Genomic DNA, 21,843 nt, shown 5'->3' with positions numbered 1-21,843 from the left:
AGACAAGATTGATTGACAGGAATATCATCCTGTTGGGCTGATGCCTCTCACCAGACATGACTGGACTTGTATATACAAATACAAATGTCTTCTTCAGGGTCCATAGAGGATCCACAGGTATACCATGGGGTGTGTGTGGTTGGAGTGATCCGGGCATCAAACAGTTAAGCTTTAGCTCCCAGGATGCCCTGGTCCTCCTCCACATATACCCCCTCCCCCATCCACAGGCAGACAGTTTTTCATTTGGTGCTGGACAGGATCAGTCGTTCCTTCTATAACAGGGGGACTTTAGCAGTCCCAAGATTTTGATTGTATTAGTTATTTTCTTTTTCTTTTCATCTGAGCAAGCAGCAAGGCATCCTAAAGGGCGCGTGTGCCGCTGCTCCAACTACCTCCGCCGGTGCCGCAACACCAGTAAGTGGTCTGATGATTTCGGCGGGCGCCAGTGGGGCTTTGGTAGCCGCTCCACTGGGGACCCAGGGCTGCAGCCAGGCAAACGGAGGACGATTCCCCGCTTGTTGTGCAGTCCTTCCGGCTGTGGAGACCCACCAGAAGACACTGTAGTGGGGCGACTGGTACGTCCGCGCCCCCACTAGACCACCGGGACGGTTAAAAGCCGGCATCGGGGACCAGGTAGAGGCCAGCGGCACCCGGCCATTGATGCAGCAGTGGGGAGGTAGGCTCTCCCCCGGCAGCCCCTTCCCCAGCCCAGAGCGCGATCCCTCACAAGATTTTTCCCGCTTCTGGACTGCTCCTATTCCTCACACACCTCCTATAAGAGACGCTCAGTAGCCATTAACAGGGCTTCCTGAAGCTACAGGTCTCAGGAGATTCGGGTCCAGTCTCCCTGTATACTTCTCCCTGGGGCCAGGTTATACAACGCACAATTCCTATCAGCCGTTGGAAGTTTGAGTAGTTGATTTAGTGCCAATTATATTTATATGCATTGCATGTGACTTCTGCTAGCGCTGCTGTTATGATATACTGTCTTTAAAATTTCTGACTGTCAGTTATATCTATCCCTGCTGCTCTTTCTCAAACCCTCAACTACCAGGTGTGTAAGGGTTCATTAGTACTTAACATTTACTTGTATTTGTGAAGGGTGTCACATTGCATTATTAGCTAGACACTTATTGTGTTCTACTTGCTGGATATTTCTATGTCTTCTAAAGGCAAAGATAAACAGGAGGCTAAGGCCCCTGTACTGGTTACATGCAAATCCTGTTTTCCTCTCAGGATTTCATGCAGGATGGTCTGTGTGCTAAATGTTATAAATTTACTCACCATGGATGGATGGTTATGCCCACTCAGTTCGGAATATGGCTCAAACGTCTGCTGCCTCTCAGCAAAGGTTACAGGCGGACAGACCATTAGCCACCAAAGCACGTAGACGGACTGTAATCCTCTGTCTACTCAGCTTTCGGATTCTGACGCATTATTTGTGGAGGCAGATTATGCACAAGGTTCTATCTCCGAGTCGCACTCGGGTGAGGAGCACCGTAATCAACAGTAGATATTCCTGCTGTAGTGAGGGCGGTTAAATCAATCCTGAATATAGAGAATGATGAACCGGCCCCTAAGCCTAAAACCCCAATATTTAAACGTCAAAAGGTGGTTAAGGCTGAATTCCCTCTATCAGAACAGCTCACTGAGCTCATGGGAGAAGCTTGGGGTACTCCTGGCAAACTGTTCCAGGTCCCAAAAAGACTAGCGTCTTTTTACCCTCTCCCTACTAAGGAGGGTACTAAGTGAGAAGTCCCTCCCTCCCACTGTTGATTTGCATGTGGCACGCTTAGACAGAAGCTCTACGCTGCCTTTACCGTCTACATCCTCCCTTAAGGATGCCACGGATAGAAAGTCAGTCTACTCGCTTTCTGGTGTTATCACTAGGCCGGTTATGGCTGCGGCCTGGGTGGCTAAGGCTATCGAAGGATGGGCAGAGGCACTGGAAGAGACCGGCCATCAGACGCAACCAGGGGACAACTGGCCTACATCTCCTATATTCAGGAAGCAGCCTCTTATTTGGGAGAAGCTGCATTGAATACTGGACTCCTTGCCTCTAAGGCATCTGTGTCCTCGGTAGTCACCCGCAGGGTCCTTTGGCTACAATCCTAGAAAACAGACACAGGATCCAAGAAGGCACTTGAATCCTTACCCATCTCTGGAGACAGGCTGTTCAGGGCAGAGTTGGACAAGATTATGGCTACCGTGGCAATCTCAAATTCTGATCCCTAAGCCTAGGCTGGACTCTTCTCGGTCCTTTCGCCCCCAGGGTAAGGCAAGAGGACAGGCCCTTACCAGGCAGTCTAGTTTTCACAAGACCACCAAGCCGCGATCCAAGCAGTCTTGGGCAGCCAGGCGTCCAGCTTCCAAATCTGACGACAAACTGTCCGCCAGAAGGGGCGGGCATCCTTCTGGGAGGCCGACTTCCTCCATTTTCCGACTCTTGGCGTCAAACAACAACAGACGCTTGGGTCCGAGACGTGGGGGTATACCCTCACCTTCCTGAGGTGTCTTCCCCAGCAATTTTTTTACAGGTTTTCCATCGGACCCTATCAAGGCCCTGGCTCTCCAGGAGGCCATTCACTCCCTGCTGCGTTCTGGTGTGATAATACCGGTGCTTTTGGCTCAGAGAGGAACTGGTCTTTATTCCACTCTCTTTTTGATTCAGAAACCGAATGGGTCTCAACAGCCTATTCTGAATCTCAGATCCCTCAACAGGTTTATCAGAGTGCCCAAGTTCCGCATGGAAACTTTACGGTCAATTGTCCTGGCAATGGAGCCTGGGGATTTTCATTTTTCTCTGGACATTCAGGATGCATACAGTACCTACATGTACCTATTACTCCAACCCAGCGGTTCCTACGGTTTGCTATCCTGCAGCAACATTACCAGTTTCGGGTACTGCCCTTTTGTCTGTCAACAACCCCTTGGGTATTTACCAAAATAATGGCAGTTATGGCAGCACACCTCAGACGCCAGGGAGTTAGAATCCTGCCATACCTAGACAACCTCTTAATCTTGGCAGACTCACTGGTTGTGTTACAACGCCATCTCCAACTGACCGTGGACTGCCTGCAAACTCACAGCTGGATCATCAATTGGAAAAATCCTGCTATCTCCGACACAACGGATGATACATCTGGGGGCACTCCTAGATTTTGAAATACAGAGGATCTTTCTGCCAGCAGACACGATTTTAACACTACACTTGCGGGTGCGCAGCTTGCTCCTCAATCTGAAGGTATCCATTCACTCAGCAATACAGGTCCATGGTGTCCACCTGCGACATGGTGGAGTACGCCCAGTTCCACTCCAGGCCGCTTCAACAACTGATTCTCTCCTGGTGGAGTGGACAGTATCATCTGATCTGGTCCCAGACGATGCTCCTTTCTCTGGAAGTTTGGCTTTCCCTCTCATGGTGGCTACAGACGTCCCATCTGGACAAGGGTTGCCCCTTCTGGATTCCAGATTGGGAACTTCTCACGACAGATGCCAGCCTTCTCTGATGGGGCACGGTAATCGGTCATCATTCCTTTCAGAGACGGTGTACAATTCAGGAAAGTCACCTGCCCATAAACATTCTGGAGCTTCGAGCAATGTATAGAGCACTCACTCAGGCGCAGGAACTCCTCTAGGGCAGGCCGGTCCAGATCCAGCCTGACAACGTGACTGCAGTAGCCTACCTCAAACATCAGGGAGGCACGTGAAGTCAGGCAGCCATGCGTGAAGTGGCAAACATTCTGGTCTGGGCCGAAAGGTCATCTCCAGCAATCCCGTCAGTGTCCCTGGAGTCCTCAACTGGGAAGTGGACTTCCTAAGTGGGCTCTCCACCTGGATGTCTTTCAACTCCTGGTGGACAAATGGGGCTTGCCAGACGTAGACTTCATGGCCTCACGTCACAACCACAAGGTCCCCAGGTACGGGTCCAGGACCAGAAACCCCTCAGCCGCCTTCGTGGATGCTCTGGCTGGGAGGTGGGACTTCAGTCTCTCATACCTCTTTCCTCCGATCTCCCTCTTCCCGAGGGTGCTTCGAAAGCTCAAGTAAGAAGGTGATACTAATAGCCCCGGCCTGGCCCAGGCGACATGGGTTCACCGGCCTACAGTGTCTTTCCATAGACACTCTGTTTCCACTTCCTCTACGGCAGGATCTGCTAGCACAGGGTCCTTGCCTGCACCTGGACCTACCTAGTCTGTCTTTGATGGAGTGGCTCTTGAGTCTTCCCTCTTAAGAGCCAAAGGGTTTCTCTCACTCTGTGGTCCAGATGATGCTCAGGGCATATAAGCCTGCCTCAGCCCCATCTATTACATAGTTTAGCACTCATGCTTTCAATGGTGCTCCCCTAGAGACTATGACCCTACAGTTTTTAGGGTCTCCTGGGTGCTTGCCTTTCTCCAGGCTGGGTTAGACATTTTGTCCCCAGCCTGGCCTCCCTTAGAGTTCAGGTTTCTGCTCTGTCAAGCTGGTTCCAGCGAAGGATTGCTCTCCTACCTGATGTTATAACATTCTTTCAGGGGGTCCTTTAACCTCCTTTTGTCCCTTTGGTAGCTCCGTGGGATTTGTCCTTGGTTCTCAGGGCTCTGCAGGCTTCTCCATTTGAACTCAGTAGACCTCAAGTGGCTGACAGCGACGACGCTCTTCCTCCTCGCTATCTCATCTGCCCACAGGGTACCTGATTTGGCAGCACTCTCCTGTCGCTCCCCATTTTCTATCTTTCATCCGGACAGAGCTGTCCTCCGTTCCAGGGCTGGGTACCTCCCTAAAGTGGTATCCCGCTTCCATTTGAATGAAGAGATTGTGGTTTCGGCCTACCAGTCCTCAGACCTCTCAGCAGATGAAGCCTCTCTGGATGTAATTCGTGCTGTTTGGATCTACGTGGATCGTATCAACTCCTTTAGGAAATCAGATTCTTTCTTTGTGTGCTGTATGGCTTTCACAAGCGAGGCTGGAAAGCTAACAAACAGACTCTGGCTCGTTGGCTCCGCATGACAATCTCTCAGGCCTACACGCAAGCTGATCTTCCTGTTCCAAATAGGATTACAGCACATTCTACTCGGTCTGTGGGACCCTCGTGGTCGGTTCGACGTGACGCTTCTGCTGAACAATTGTCAAGGCGGCCACGTGGTCTTCCGTCCACACCTTTCTCAGGGTCTACGCCTTTGATCCCTTTGCCTCTCAGGATGCTTCCTTTGGGCATCAGATTCTCCTATCTGTTCAGGAGCGTCCCCACCCTTAGGGAAACTACTATGGGACATCCCCATTGTATCCTTGTGGACCCTGAAGACGTTATGGTAGACTAACCTTTGTTAACTCTTTTTTTTTTTTTTTCTTTGAGGTCCATAGGATCCACAGGGCATGCACACCTGGCTTCAATGGATATTTTCTCTCTTGATCACTGATTCTTTCATCTTCTGGGAGAGTGTTTCTTGAGAGTAATGTTCTTCCTTCTCTTCTTTCCTGCTTCTGCCTTGGGCTTGTTTACAAAACTGTCTGCCTGTGGCTGGGGGTGGGGTATATGTGTAGGAGGACCAGGGCATCCTGGAAGCTAAAGCTTAACTGTTTGTTGCCCGGATCACTCCAACCGCACACACCCCATGGTATCCCTGTGGATCCTATGGATCTCAAAGAAATCAAACCACACTCACTTTCCAGTTCAGAAAGTTGAGATCTACACACGACATCCAGAAATTCAAAAGGTGGCTTTTGAAATGTGGACCGGACCAAATTGAGATCCCACGGAACAACCGGGGGAACAAAGGGCGATTGGCAAGCTCACAAACTTGTTTAGTTGCACTTGTGACTGCTCCATGAACAGCGCCCACTACACCCCATTGTATCTAGTGTCCTCCAGATAAGATGACAGAGAAATATACACCCGCTTTTTATGTTGTTAACTTTTTGAATCCACGTTTTTGTGTTTTGTTTTTTAGGGTTTTTTTTAGATACAAGTGCCCTAAGAAGGTGTAGGTCATGTTCTTTTTCTGTCTAAAGTTACTTCCCCACCCCCTTCCTCAATGGTCCTGGCGCATGGTTTTTTGTTCAGGTATTTTATTTTTGTATTTTATGGTCTTTCAGGATTTGGATATCAGTCAGAGCTTGAGCTAAGAGTGGCGGAAGCTGCTAGAAGACAATACAATAAACTAAAAATGCAAACAAAAGCTGAAATTCGACAGACTATTGATCGGTTATTGGTTGGAGAATTTATTGTAAGTTATTTTTTTATTTTTTATTTAATGTGTCCGCTGCAGATTGTTGACACTTGTCTGAATTTTAGATTCTTGGTCAGATTACCAAATAGTACATCTAGTACTGACGGTTAACTACATGGTAAAAAAAAATTGCATATTTTATGTAGTACAGGTTGAGTCTCCCATATCCTAATTTTCCGAAATACGGAATTTATGGAACAAGAATGAGATGGTGAGACCTTTTGCTTTCTGTGATGGTTCAATGAACACAAACTTTTTTTACGGCACAAAATGATTAAATATATTGCATAAAATTGCCTTCAGGCTGTGGGTATAAGGTGTATATGAATCATAAATGCATTCTATGTTTAGACTTGGGTCCCATCCCCTAGAAATCTCATTATGGTATGCAAATATTCCAAACTACGGAGAAATCCAGTATCCAAAATATTTCTGGTCCCAAGCATTTTGGATATGGGAAACTCAACCTACACATTTCACATAGATAAAACAAATTCACTATGCAATAATCCAGTATTCCCAAACCTTCTTGAATCACAGTGCCCTAGAATGTCCTCTTTTATTCACAGCACCCCTAGGCCAAAAGTTCCTTATTGAGAAATTCAGCAAAAAAATATTAAACTTGGTAAATTGAGCGTACCTGTCACCCTTGGGGTCAGTTTTGTGATGGTGGGCAGGGTTGTGCTTGGGTTTGTCCACATATATTATGATTGGCAGCCACCAGAACTGATTTTGCAACACATTGACCATAAAACATTTGATTTGGTCCTGGACCACCAACCTGTGGCACCCCTGCAAGTGCCCCTCAGCACCCCAGGGTTTGGGAACCACTGCAATAATTATATATTGAGAGACAGTAAGTGAGGTGAAGAGATGGCGCCCTCCGGTGCCACAGTAGTGAAGAATATTTACAATTTCAAACATATAATAATAATTCAAATGGCCTTGTTCCAAATAATAAATAAATATTGGGTCATCTGTTTGTCTTTTGGTCTTCGTATGGGGCTTACTTCTCCGTAGACAGACTAATATACCCCGACAGGTAGAATATTCCTTATAGGTGGTATTTAGCAATTATCACCACAGTTCATGGGAACCTCCCTCCAGCCAGTGCTGTAATGTCTGTTTGTGTTGGCATTGACTGCAGAGCATAGTTTCCATAGCCTCCTAAAGTATATTATACTTAGTGTAAAAGGTTTTTGATATTACATTCCATTTTAATGCTAGAGTGCAGCCTCAATACAGAAGAATGTGTAGATACATGTATAAGGCTGTTGTCTAGTTTCTCTTTCTGTCCCTCCACAGGAAAACAGTAGACGCTGGACGTTGCGTCTTGATATCTCCGCTCCTCAGGTTATCTTTCCTGATGACTTTTTGTGCCAGGATCCAGTTCTAGTAGTGGTGGATCTTGGGCGAATTTTGCTTACCAATTCTCAAGGTAAACAGTTGGATCCAGGAGCTTTGTTTCTTCTCGAGATGTTTTTGACACTGCAGTCCACCTGTATTAGCAGGACTGAAGTCTGACACCAGTACCGTGTTGTGTGGCTCCTTCCGTTAATTGTGTGCGGCCTCTCACTTGCCTCTATTTCCTTACCCACAACATTGTCTGTTATGAAACCTTTGTGTGCAGTTGAGCCACAAGTCACATAATGTAGTAATAAATTCAGAGTGATGTTTATTATGGGAAAATACAATGGCAGGGGAGTGCAGGTAAGCTTGAGAATTCAGAGAAACTTGGGAATTCAGGTTACTGGATAGTGTTGGCGTGCTAGGAATGCAGGATACACACGAGTCTTCCAATCACAGAAGCAAACAGACCCGGGAACAAACAGCAGAATAATAATCTGGTGAATGGCAGCTGTTCCTTTGCTTGACAGCCATAGACACCAGGAGCAAATAGGAAGACAGGTCCAAAATCAATGATGACACACATCAGAATGGTAACCTGAAGTGGCAGAAGTTCATTTGTTTGGCAGACACAGAAGCAACAGTAACACAAGTCCAGAACATAGAACAAGTCCAGTAACATTAGTGGATGGCAAAAACATACAGAAAACATTAATGACCCAGCAAAGAGTGCTAGAATCAGGCAGACTAAATAAGCAGCTGTCAGGTGTAGTCCATACTTGTAATTGAGTCATCAAGTACTTGGCACCTGGGCATAGAACATAAGGACCAGCACTGCAGCTCACATACCAGGTGCCCTGGCAACCTCTGGTGGCAAGGAAACATGCTACCAGGAAACACCCCAAAACAGAGTAAACATTGACCTTGCCCCTGCCATATGTAACTCTGCCCTCTCTATTGATCATTTTCCACCACTTCTAAAGCTAAGACTCAGTCATCCATATGGGTGTTTTTTTAATAGAATTGCCCACATACCATTTAGTGCACGAGCAGCAAACGAACAACAATTATTACTTATGACCATTAAAATTGTATATGAATTATATTTTAGAGCCCTGAAAGTCTTTGTTGGTTTTCATTACCAAATCAAATACTGTAGCTTAATACTTTTACAATTTCAGAAACAATGCTCATGGTTAGAAAAAGCATAGAAATTAAATTTTCGAATTTGTTCTAATTTTAATTTTTCCATGCATAAGAAAGCTGTGGCTCATACAGTGGGGGAAAAATTAATTTCAGTGGAAATATCCCATTTTACAGTGTGTGTGTCAAGCTGGAGACATCAAAGATCTCTTCAGTAATTGTTGTGTGAAACTGAGCTCCGAAGATGAAATGTTAAAAGGCTTTTAGACAATGATTATATGTAAATATAATGCTTGGTTGGCACTTTGATAGGTCAAAATAACAAGTAACACCTTTTGCTTTTAATTGCTGTCCCAACAGATCATTGCAAACGTAAGGCTTTCGATCTGTTATCTGCTGAAAAAAATGATCAAAGTGATGAAGAATACAAAACCCCTCTGGCAACTCCGACCAGTAGCCCTCCACCGGAGGTTGCCACCAGCGCTGAGCTGGACGTGTCTAGTTACAGCGGGAGCGAGCTGAGCGAAGAACAGTTAGAAGCTTACTTATTGAGCAATAAAATGTATGAGAAATACTCGCTGTCTTTTAAGGATTTACAGATCATGGTTGGGCATGTAAAAGATAACTGGAAACACATTCAGGACAATGAGGTTGGGCCAACTCACGTCGTAGAGAAGTTCAATGTCCACTTAGAGTTAGAACGTAGGCTGATGTACACATCCGACCCTCAGTATCCCGGTGCAGTGCTTTCTGGAACTCTTCCCGATTTAAAAATCCACATAAATGAGGATAAAATATTTGCTTTAAAAAAGTGCTTTACAAGCTTGACCAACTCTGAAAGCAGAGCGTCAGATAATATGCTGCTTCGGAAGGAAAAAATATTCATCGATTCCGAGAACCATGGGCGGATGCAGGACTCTGTTATGAATCTTACCCAGAGCATCATCACTCTAGAGCAGCATACCAGGGAAGTTCTTGTTGAGTCAAAGCTTCTCTTAGCCGAGTTTAAAATTAACTATATGCAGCTAGGTGTTGAAAGCTGCGGCCGTTATATTTCACTTCTCAAAGTGTTCGGTACTAATGCCCATTTTGTAAAGAGACCATACGATGCAGAGGTTTCCCTGACTGTCCACGGCCTTCTCATGGTGGACACCATGCAAACTTACGGCTCTGACTTTGACCTTCTAATGGCTTCACACAAAAACTTGTGCTTGGATGCCCCAACTGGAAGTCTTCGTGAAAGCAGAGCACAATCTCCTGTCTCTGACACCAATGACCTTTCACCATCAAATCCTTGCTTAGTCAAAAACAAATACAATTCATCAGAAAACGTCACCTTAAAAGATCAAGAATCTCTCATAAAGCTTGAATACCAGTTTGTGAGTTCCGAATGCCCTTCGATGAATTTAGACAGCTCACTGCAAGTGATGAGTGTGCAGGTTAACAATCTAGACATCATTCTTAATCCGGAAACAATGGTAGAACTTATTGCATTTCTTCAGAAATCTTTCCCCAGAGACAATGACGATGCAAGCCCTCAGCCTTTGAAAGCCGACTTTGATAGCAGTTTCGCTGACCAAGAGTTTTTCCAGTCTACGTACGAGCAGAACACCCAAGTAGCCATTGACATCCACAGATTAAACATTCTTCTCTTCAGGACCGTTACCATGCCTGATGGAAAAAGCAGTGGAAGGAAAATTGCAACAGCTAGTATTGGTGGAACAAAGGTGAATGTGTCTCTAGGAAGCAGGTTTGCTGTCAACGGCTCTCTCGGTTGCCTCCAGCTGATGGACCTAGCACAAGAGTCTTCCAAAAACAAATATGTAATCAGTATAGGAAATATAGCCGCTTATGAAGGACAAGGAAGCGACACAGAAACTTTTGAAAGTATTTTTGTCACAAGAGATGACCACTATATCCCAATGGAGGCTTTAAGCTTTACATTTATTGAACAGTCTAAAGCGGAATTTGCCCTCAATCTCAAAATGGCATCCTTGCATTATAATCATTCTGCCAAGTTTCTGAAAGAGCTGACCCTATCAATGGATGAGCTAGAAGACAACTTTCGGAACATGCTGAAGAGCGCAGCCTCCAAAGTTTCTTCTGTGCTGGCCACCAAAACGGCGGAGTACAGTGAGATAGTTTCATTATTTGAGCCCCAGCGTAAACATCGGGACTCTCTGCCATATGAAACAGATGAATATGATGGGTTTTCTCCTCTGAATGCTAAAATGGATACTGTAAAACTTATTTTAAATATTAACATCGAGTCTCCGGTTGTGTCGATACCTCGCAGTCCTGGTAGTCCGGAGCTTTTAGTTGGACATTTAGGACAAATATTTATTCAGAACTTTGTGTCAGATGATGACCAATCAAGAAGTGACCGGCTACAGGTGGAAATTAAGGACATCAAGCTTTACTCCTTGAACAGCAGTGTTATTGCTGGACGCAAGGAATTCCAAAGTTCAGAATCGGAATCATCGCATCCAGTATCGGGCTCAGCAAGTGTGATCAGCCAGGAGGAAACACAGTTTACCCGTCATGATTTCTTTGAATCATTGCAAAAGAATCAAGGTGAGCAAGGTTTTGTTTTTTTAAACAGTTTTATGCTTACTCTAATTTAATTTCAATACTTATCATAATCAACTGGTGTTATTATGTATTAGCTCCTTAGGGTCCATGTTTTATATACTGTAAGTACAGCCTGCACCCTTTTTTTTTTTTTCTCTCAAATAACATTTTTTATTGTGTAAAGCACCAAAAGTGTCAACAATACATAATTCAGTATGCAATATAAGTATTACAATTGCATGGCTTTCAATAAACATTCAAATAATTGAATATCTCATAACAGGAGAAAAATAGCAAAACTGACATATTTATGAATAGAAGGGACCATCTATCAATGGCCATAATAAGTAGAATACAAAACTACACATATAATGAACTTAGGGCCTGATTCAGACCCACTCGCGAGCGGCTGTCCGCTCGCAAGTGGGTCGATGGTCTGCACTGCGCATGCGCACGACGGAGGGAGCTCCGTCGTGCGCATGCGCGAGACGCGACGAGCGAAGGACTTTCCTTCGCTCGTAGTGTCTGATCAAAGGGGGCGTGCTGTCGATGTTGATTGACAGCACGCCCCCTTTGGTGGGCGTGCCAGGGAAGGGAACGCCTACCGTCAGAAGCCGGCCCCACTGACATCACTAGTGATGTCAGTGGGAGTGATTTTGGCTCTGATAGAGCCAAAATCACTCCTGGCCTTGCGGTTGAGAAACTCAACCGCAGGCTTCTGCTCGCAGTGGCGATGGTCAAGACCATCGCGACCATCATCCTGCACGCTCGTATATGCTGTGGGTGGTGACCCACAGCTATACGAGCGTCCAGGAGGACGCTCCATATTTATGGAGGTGGGCCCTGATTCAGAGCGAGCGCTCTGGTCAGAGCGTCCGGCTCTGAATCAGGGCCTTAATCCATTAAATTAGCATAGAGAAACTTTTGATATGGTCATAACCAAATTGGTACCCATGTGAGAGTAAAAAAAAAAAAGAAAAACAATACAAAGAAAAAGACAAGGAGGAGGGGAGAGAGACGCGCGGGACAAGAAGACCCAACCTCCAGGAGTTACCTCAAATGGGAATAGAAAATCGATGTATCCATTATGTACTAAAGCAGGGGTGGATAGCCTTTCTTCTGCCAAGGGCCATTTTGATATATATATCATTATTCGCAAGCCCGATGCAGGCCAAACCCCCTCCATGTGATATCACACAGGGGTGGGGCCACAATTGCTGGCGATTCCATCAATGCCCGGAGTATCCTGAGGGCAGCATGTGACCGTCTGAAGTGTTCTAAGGATACTTCAGGCAGCACGGCTGCATAGATTCTGGCTGCAGGGTGCTATTCTAGGCCCACTGCTAGCCAGAAGAGGCTAGCAGAAAAAAGCTCTGAGGGCCAGACCAAATGATTCAGAGGGCCTTATACGGCACCCTGGCCTGAGGTTCCCCATCCCTGTATTAAAGGGAAGATCTTCCAAAAGTCACCGTTGCTCATACCACCTGGTGTTTTTCAAGGCATCCTCATTTCTATGTTGAAGTTCCCCAGGCAAAGTGGAGACGTAGCTCTCCCATGTGTCACAAAAATTGTGAGGTCAAACGCTCCTTATTCAATGAGGTTTCTATCCAATCCACTGCACCCTTTTTTAATGTCATATAATAGCTTGTATACTATGAACACTCCAAAATGCATCTGCAGAAGATCAGGGAATGTTCAGATGCGTACACACGGTACGGCTTCATATATTTATCGTTCATAACGTCCATTTTCTGGGCCCCTTCCAACCCACAAACGACGGATGATGCGCGGGCATGGATGGTCGATAACGATAACATGATTCCATTTTCTGTGTTTGCTTGGCCAGAGCTCACCTGGTCCCGCAGGGATGTTAAACCGTGCCTGGAACAATGCTTAGCGAAGTCGGTGCAGGGCTTCTTTATATATCCTTCTACTGAACTCTTCTCTGGCGAAGTCTTGTAGATGTAAAAGGTCTGCCTTGGCTCAGTACTGTGGGTTTGATTCCGAGCACTCCCCTAACAAACAGGGTGGAGGAATTGGACATCTACTGTAAGTGGATGCTCCTACAACACAATTGTCTAAGGACATCCTTAATCCATTCCGGAAAGCTGCAGCCTTTAAGAACCGTACTTTTAAAAATTTTTAGATCACTCATAAATCTATTTATGTAGTGGCCAGAGCTTCTTAGAGACCCGTTTCAGTTTTAGTCTGGGTCAACGAAGGCTGTGTTAAAGTAATCAGTGTAACTCTTGGAAGGTTTATAGTCAGGGCTGCCTAGGTCTGAACTTGATTAAACATATCAAGAGGCATCTAAATAACTGCAGGATCCAACTAGGAATGCTGTGAGTTCTATAAATATTATAATTCTCTTATACACCCAGAGGAAACGCATGCAAATACACCGAGAACATACAAACTCCACACCAATTTCCCATTTAAAATTCTTGTCAAGATCAGGCAAATAATGATTTGGTGTATATGCAGTGCACTTTCAGGGTTCAGTGGGCGAGGAAGGGAGGGGGTCTGTCTTCCTAATGGAATTATATTGTAATGTCTACAGTACTTATATACTTTACAAATCCTAATCTTTAAACGGCAAAAGTCCACTGGACTTATAGTAGTAGCTGTATGATTTATAGTAAAGAATACGTTATCCCAAACAAAAAACGAGCAATTCTAATATATTTCAACTCCTGTAAATAAGGTTAATGTGTTCCGATCTCATCACTATTAACCTTGTGTTTTATAAAGGACAACAAACCTATTATTGGAAGGTAAGTCATATTTTTTTGACCAGTATAAATCAGTAAATAAAATAAATATATTGGAAATGTATGCAGTAGGTTTAATAGCTTTGTTGTACTAATTCTGGATTTCATACAGTTGAAACATATTCTGTCTTACTGTCCAGCTTTCCATATATTACACAATACTACAATACAGTTTAAAATGGAGAAGTTTGCTTTAGAGAGAGACTGTGACTTGACATTTCCATTCTTGGACGATTCCTTAGAGGTGGGAAGCATTTTGAAGATTGAGGGGAATTTTGTCAATCACGTTCAGGTAACTAAAGTTTATTACGTTGCTTTAAATACAGTTAAGTTGTTTAGAGGACAACTTATATGCTGTGTATGTTATTCATTGGTTTTTAATTTTTGTGTTCTCTTATTTAGGTGGTCCTTGCCAAACATGTTTACGAGCAGGTTATGCAGACTCTTGATAACCTGGTTTACAGTGAAGATATGAACAAATTGCCACAAAGCCCTGCTAACCCTTCCACTCCGGTGACTCCAGACCAGTCTGCTTTCAAAGGTGCTGAAATCTCGAGTGAACAGAAGGAAAACCGCTTGTTCAGTACCCCGAGCTTCAGGTCCATATCGAACAAGTCTGTTTCTACTCAGGAGTCAAAACCCTTTACTCAAATTCAAGCAAATTTTTGCATCTCTGAATTACAGATTCAGTTGAGCGGTGATCTCACCCTTGGCGCTCAAGGCCTAGTAAGCTTAAAATTTCAAGACTTTGACATAGAGTTTAACAAAGATCACCCACAGACATTAGCTATACAAATTGCATTACGCTCCCTTCTCATGGAAGACCTGCTTGAAAAAAATCCAGATTCAAAGTACAAGAACTTGATGGTATCACGAGGAGCACCAAAATCTTCCAGCTTGGCCCATAAGGAATATCTGTCACAGTCGTGTCCTTCAGTGTCTCACGTGGAATATCCGGAAATGCCGCGATCCCTTCCTTCCCACATGGAGGAAGCCACAAATGTGTTCCAGTTGTACCAAAGACCAACGTGTACTTCTCGCAAGAAACCAAGTGAAGATCTAGACTCTGAGTATCCGTTAACTCCACCGCCCTCTCCTACGTCCGAGAGATCAAAGTCGTCTTGCGCGAAGGACAGTTTTGACGACTCCTTGGTCCATATAAGTGTGTTCTTGGTGGACAGGAAGCATCCTGAATTTTCTTCTAAGTACAATTGTGTCAATCGGAGTGTGAATGTCGATTTTAACTGCCTTGATGTGTTAATTACGTTGCAGACGTGGGTTGTGATTTTAGACTTTTTTGGAATTGGGTCAACAGCCGATAATCACGCTATGAAGCCAGAGCCGGCAGATTCACGGCAGGCAGTGAAATCCGAGATGAACAGCATTGAAAGCGCTTCTGTCCAAGAACATACCAACACAAAGATGGATCTCAAGGTATGAAAATGACAAGGGGGAATCGTTATAACCAGTTGTAGCAATTATTCATTGCAGTTAGGTCTACTACAGTGTGTTATAGTAAGAAAGTACTTAACTGGGGAGAGATCATTTATGTCCTTTTTATGCATTGGGCCAAAAACGTAAGAGTGGGAGGGACAGATCTCTCCTCCCATTGTAATTCTGTATTTACTTAACAACTCCTAATTGTTTTTTTAAATGTCAACCTTCCACTGGGCTTTTGCTAATATCGCTATAATAGCACACGTGATGCTAATATGTTTTAACAATTTAGATATAACTGTTTATAATTAATCAGTTCTGATGTCAAACTTCTTTTCTCTTACATCCTCTGTGGGGGACACTACTAATTTTGGGGCTGATCCCGAGTTAGCCGCGGCTGCGTCCTTATGTTAATGCTGCTACCAAGTCCTTCCTTGGTGGAGAGCCGTGCATTTTTCTTCTTCATGCCTTAGGGGACACAGTTATTACCATGGGTAAAGGCTGCAGCAGGAGGAGGCACCAACTAGCTCGGGCAGGCCATTTTTTAGTTGGTGCCTTGCAGGAGCAGCACCATGTTAGAGACTGCTTTTATTTCTTTTTAATACATTTTTGATACTATGAGGGAGCAGCGCTAGGCGTCCTATAGGACGCCCATGCTGCCACTCCACCAACCCCCTGCGCCGGTGGCCACAGCACTGGCGAGTGGGTCAGTGTGTTCAGCCAGTCCCCGGCACACACCAAGGACCTGCAGCATCAGCCGGATCCCGGGGGAAGAGCAGCTCCCTGCTTGCTGTGGCTGTCACCGCCGGTGTGGAGCGGTTACCCAGGTCCCCTGGCACCTCGCTAGACCACCAGGGCATAGGCCAGTGTTGGCTAACCTTGACACTCCAGCTGTTGTGGAACTATATATCCCAGCATGCCCTGCCACAGTTTTAGCATGCCCTAATAGCAAAACTGTAGCAGTGCATGCTGGGTTATGTATAGGGGAATCCATAGGGGACACAGGGCGCCAACCCTGATGCTCCGGGCTGGCAGGGTTTTTTACTCTTTTTGGTACTTGTGAGTGTGTGTTGGTCCTCCTTCTCCTCTTTCTCGCTCCTGCCTTGGGCTTGCTAACTAAACTGGCCTGCCTGGGGGTGGGATATAGGGGAGGAGGAGCCAGAGCTGCTGGGAGAAAAATTTTAACTAGTGCTGCCCGGACTCCTCCTGCTCCAGCCTATACCCATAGTAATGACTGTGTCCCCTATGGGTTCCGAAGAAAAGGATTTAACCAAGTAAGACCATAAATCTGCTTTTTTCTTGGTGTCTTAGCAGGATAGGTGCACTACAGATGGCTACCCAGGCAGTCTGTCTTTTTTATTTTCATTTTTTTTTTTTTAGTTTTGGTCCAATTGGCAAAAAGGCAATGTGTAATATTCCCTCTTCATGACTTTGGCCATTGGTTGGAACTTGTTTTTTCTGTTGCCAGTGCTCTTCTGATTCCTTAGGAGGGCCACAAATTAAGCTGCTACAGTCTGGTCAGACATAGGTTGGGGGCTTCGGATTGTGTTCCACCAAAATTACGTCTTTGTCGGTTCACTTTTAGTTGCCAGAGAACAGATTTTCCCGGTTGGCGAGAGCTACCTGGACGTTGTGGTATATAGCCTTAGTTGGGCGGATTCCCAGTCCACACTTCTAGGGGTATATTTACTAAAGTGCAGGTTTTTAGAAGCGGAGATGTTGCTCATAGCAACCAATTAGATTCTAGTTATTTATCTAGCATTAGATAATCGCTAGAATCAGCTATGGGCAACAGCTCCACATCTAAAAACCCGCATTTGAGTATATATACCCCCTAAAATGTTACAGCGACTGGTGTTCTATCTCCCAAGTTGTTGGCTGTGGTTAATGTTTTTGTCTCACACAGCCTTGCTGAGTGTCTTCTCTCCTAGGGACAGCTTTAAGACGTCCCCAAGGTCACTAGTGTCCCCTAAAGTGGATGTACGTAAAGGAAAATAGGATTTTAATACTTTTATAAATTCATTTTTCTGAATCCGTTTGAGAGACCATCATGTTTCTGTGGGTGCTGTAAATATTATGGTCCAATTCCTTATTCTAGTCCTATCCTGAGGGATTTGTTAGGAAAGAACAAATGAGCTATTGCAAGAAAGAGGTTATATAGTTGAGTAGCTACGATACAAACGTTGCAGCAGTTTGAGTGCCAAATCCTGCATTGCGCCCTCAATATCACAAGGTTAGTAGTGTTCTCCAAATGGATTTAGAGAAAAGGATTTCATGGTATGTATGAAAGTCCTGGGTTTAACTACTTAAATTACATTTGCTAATATGTCCTGCTGTATTAGCATTGCAAGTGTGAAAATGGCACTAATGCTAATTACATTTCTAATTTTTTTTTATAATGCGATTAAAGTGGTTCTTGATATATTTTACTTATACACTTATATCCACACCACTTTCTGTGTTTTTGCAAAGGTGTTTCATGTGTAGCAAATGAGCGCGTTTGATATACAACTGTACTAATAATTACGTGGCTCGTTTCTTAGGCAATAGCTGTAGAACTATTTAACTAAAGCCATTCACCATTAGATTCACAGATAGATGGAAGATCTAAGTGACTATATCTCTTCTGGTTTTCTTTTAAGGTTCACTCTCTGTCTCTGGTTTTAAAAAATACATGTAGTGAATTGGCTAAAGCCATGGTGTCCAAGCTGACCGCCCACCTTGAAATTATCGGTGAGTTTATTAATTGGTTAGTAATTATTAATAATAATAATACTGAAAGTTTTAATATATTTGTGATTACATTATGTGAAATAACAATGGAAAAGTGGGAATTGTACAAAACGTTGAGCTTATTAATGGGAATATTCACTGTGTAGCGATAGGATCATGATCGACTACCTTAAGGTTAAAAAAGCTCCCTACAGTATTATTTTTCTTTTTTTTACACTGATTTGCAAACTCGAAATCTGTATTTGTTTCTAAATAAACCTCAGTGAAGTTACTAGATTTGTTTGAAACTAATATACGGGTTAATGAAGGGAAGTACAGGTTGAGTCTCCCATATCCAAAATTCTGAAATACAGAATATTCCGAAATACAGAATTTTATGAGCGCGACTGAGATAATGACACATGTGCTTTCTCATGGTTCATTGTACACAAACTTTGTTTGATGCACAAAATGATTGAAATACTGTCAAAAATTAACTTCATGCTGTGTGTATATGAAACATGAATACATTCTGTGTTTACACTTAGGTCCCAACCCCAAGATATCTCATTATTATCATTTATTTATATGGCGCCACAAGTGTTCCGCAGCGCCTTACAAAGTACATAAACAAATAAGTAACCAGTGACTTACAATATAATACAATGCAGGACACGGACATGTATAATAAACATTTTTATATTAGCGACCTTTACACCCACATAAGCAGCCGAGTGTTAGTTGCCCTAGTGGGGAGTTAGAGATAAATTAAATTACAAGAGGGTGGAGGGCCCTGCTCGAAAGAGCTTACATTCTTTAAGGGAGGGGCAGACAAACAGGAGTGACACAGATGGGATAGGCGGGAAGAAAGGAAGATGTAGCAGCAAGTTAGGATGAGAGCTGGAAGGCTTTAATAAAGTTGTGGGTCTTAAGAGCTTGTTTGAATGATTGTAGAGAGGTGATCTGATGGGGAGAGGGAGGAAGGTCCAAAGGTGAGGAGCAGCGCGGGCAAAATCTTGGAGGCGGGAGTGGGAGGAAGTAATCAATTGGCATGAAAGTCGGCGTGTATTAAGTGAACGAAGAGGGCGGACAGAAGAGTGAAGGGAGATGAGATCAGATATGTAAATGGGAGAGGAATGGGTGAGGGCTTTGTAAGTGAGTGTGAGAACCTTGAATTGGATTCTGAAAGGGAATGGGAGCCAGTGGAGGGCTTCTCATAATAGTATACAAATATTCCAAAATACGGCATAATCCGATAACCAAAATACTTCTGGTCCCAAGCATTTTGGATATGGGAGATTCTACCTGTAATACAATAAATAATTGGACTATGTTTGCTCTCTTTCTGTCCTGCAGAGGGAGATTTAGCCTTAAAGGGGAGCATCGGCAGCTTGTCACTGAGCGACCTGACCGTACATGGCGAGCTGTACACTGAGCGCTTCACCACTAGCGGAGACGAAGCGCTAATATTCCACATTTTCAAGTAAGATGTCATCATGTTTACATGTAATTCTCGGTCAATACCCTAACCCTCCTTCCCCGGTGCCTAAACCTAACCTCGCCCCCCCCCCCCCCTAGTGCCTAAACCTAACCTCCCCTCCTAGTGCCTAAACCTAACCTCCCCCTCCCTGCACCCCAGGGTTGGACTGGCCCACAGAGGTAAAGGGGAAATCCCCGGTGGGCCCCACTGCCCGAGGGCCCAACCGCTTACTCTAAGTGCACTTGAATTATACATACTTTATTTGAGGGTCAGTTACATGGTCTCTAATGTCTGCCCAAGCTCTGTGGGGGCTGGCCTCATCCCCTGTGGTAACTGACCACACCCTAATGCATGGGCCCCTACCACTGCATTCCCCTGGTGGGCCCTTCATGCTCCAGTCCGTCACTACTGCACCCTAAACCTAACCCTCCCCCTAGTGCCTAACGCTAACCTCTAACCCCGCTACTTACCTTTGGAATGCTGGCGCTGCAATTCTGACAGGTGTCAGAATCCGGCACCGGTATTCTAATCGCCAACATCCCACGGGCCGGAATGTTGACCGGATCCCCCCAGTAATGATGCTGGTTACTTCTGAATGAATGGGATTTATTATTATTATGAATGTTGGTTCAGCCTGTAGAGCGGCATTATACCTGTATAACCTTGTAAATCGGCTGGTCAGATGTAAGAAAAGGTAATTGGTAAATTCAGTCGCACACAGATACACGAGTGTCGCACATAAAATTAATCATTGCAGTCTCGTGAAGGGTTTGTCACATGTTTGCTACTAAGATGCATTTTAGTTCGAACAAGACGCAAAACGGACACTCGGCGCAAGGTAAATTGCATAGGACCTGGAGTGGGGACCTTGCATCAGGTGTCTCGCGCCGCATGATGTATTGAAGCCAGGTCTATGAAGACCGCATCTAGGCAAAATTAGTCATCCCATTCATTTGCTTAACATTTACTGCCTCCTAAAGGTTAATTAACACACCCCCCAGTAATATGCATTGACATTTCAGTCCTGCTATAGAAGGATATCAGGGTAAGTGGATAAATCCCTCCTATGTTCATTTTCAAACCAATGTCATTGTAAATCTTCTATAGATACGGCCTTCCAGATCCCCAGTTACAGAGAGAGTATGACATGCGTGTCAGCCTGAGGATGGCCTCTGTGCAGTATGTCCACACTCAGCGCTTCCAGTCCGAGGTTGTGGCCTTCATCCAGCACTTTACTCAGCTCCAAGATGTCCTTGGCCGGCAGAGGGCAGCTATTCAGGGGCAAACTGTAAGTGGGGACAAATGTGAATTCTGTTGCAGTACTTAAAAAAGGAGCTGAGTGGTTTCCTATTGCTATGTGATTTCTCCCCTGGTTATTAAGGTTAGAGACCAGGCTCAGCGGGCCTCCCGTATCTTGCTGGACATTGAAGCTGGAGCCCCTGTGCTCCTCATACCCGAGAGCTCCAGATCTAACAACTTATTGGTCGCCAACCTTGGGAAACTAAAAGTCAAGAACCGCTTTCTGTTTTCAGGAGCATCTGGGACATTCTGCTTAAAAGACAAGGTAATATGACTAAAATATATAAACTATGTATATGTAGTAGCATTATCAATCTGCTTTATCAATTCTGCCCATCTTTTAATTTAACACAGCTATACATCGTTTCAATGTTAATTGCTGTTTGCTATGCACTAAAATGACTCTCCCAACATTAGCTTTCCTAACATTGAGCGACCATCAGAGACCACGTTTTCTGGTTGGCCTCGCTGCCTTGCAGCAACTTTCTTTATGGTAGTTTCTATCTCTCTATACCACATCCACAACAGCACTGTAAGCGAAAGAGTTTTATTAAGTAACTTCTGCAGGTTCACATTCTGAAATCTCATTATTATTATTATTATTATTATCCTTTATATGGCGCCACAAGTGTTCCGCAGCGCCTTACAAATTACATAAATGTAACTGAACAAGAAACCAGTGACTTACAGTACAATACAATACAGGACAAGGATTTGCTGCATTAGCGATTATAACACTCAAATTAAGCAGCAGGGAGTTGGCAGTCACGTGTTAGATGCCTTTGTGGGGAGTAAGGAGTAGAAGACAGTATAAGGAGAAGGACATGAGGGAAGAGGGCCCTGCTCGTGAGAGTTTATAATCTAAAGGGGA

General features: G+C 44.5%; 1 protein-coding gene across 1 annotated transcript in view; it reads left to right on the top strand.

The window, feature by feature from the left end:
- Window positions 1-21,843, top strand: part of VPS13D (vacuolar protein sorting 13 homolog D) — a 265,234-nt gene that overhangs the window by 38,297 nt on the left and 205,094 nt on the right. Inside the window, exons 17-25 of the mRNA XM_088455788.1 lie at window positions 6,079-6,209; window positions 7,518-7,650; window positions 9,063-11,276; window positions 14,185-14,336; window positions 14,447-15,478; window positions 18,124-18,214; window positions 19,550-19,676; window positions 20,781-20,961; window positions 21,055-21,237. Of these exons, the coding sequence (XP_088311914.1) occupies window positions 6,079-6,209; window positions 7,518-7,650; window positions 9,063-11,276; window positions 14,185-14,336; window positions 14,447-15,478; window positions 18,124-18,214; window positions 19,550-19,676; window positions 20,781-20,961; window positions 21,055-21,237 (4,244 nt within the window). The remainder of the gene's footprint in view (window positions 1-6,078; window positions 6,210-7,517; window positions 7,651-9,062; window positions 11,277-14,184; window positions 14,337-14,446; window positions 15,479-18,123; window positions 18,215-19,549; window positions 19,677-20,780; window positions 20,962-21,054; window positions 21,238-21,843) is intronic.

This window comes from Taudactylus pleione, unplaced genomic scaffold (genome assembly GCF_031769625.1).
Source record: "Taudactylus pleione unplaced genomic scaffold, aTauple2 ptg000671l, whole genome shotgun sequence".
Classification (NCBI taxonomy): Eukaryota; Metazoa; Chordata; class Amphibia; order Anura; family Myobatrachidae; genus Taudactylus; species Taudactylus pleione.
Note: the sequence above shows the minus strand (reverse complement) of the source record. Positions and strands in the feature narration are given on the sequence as shown.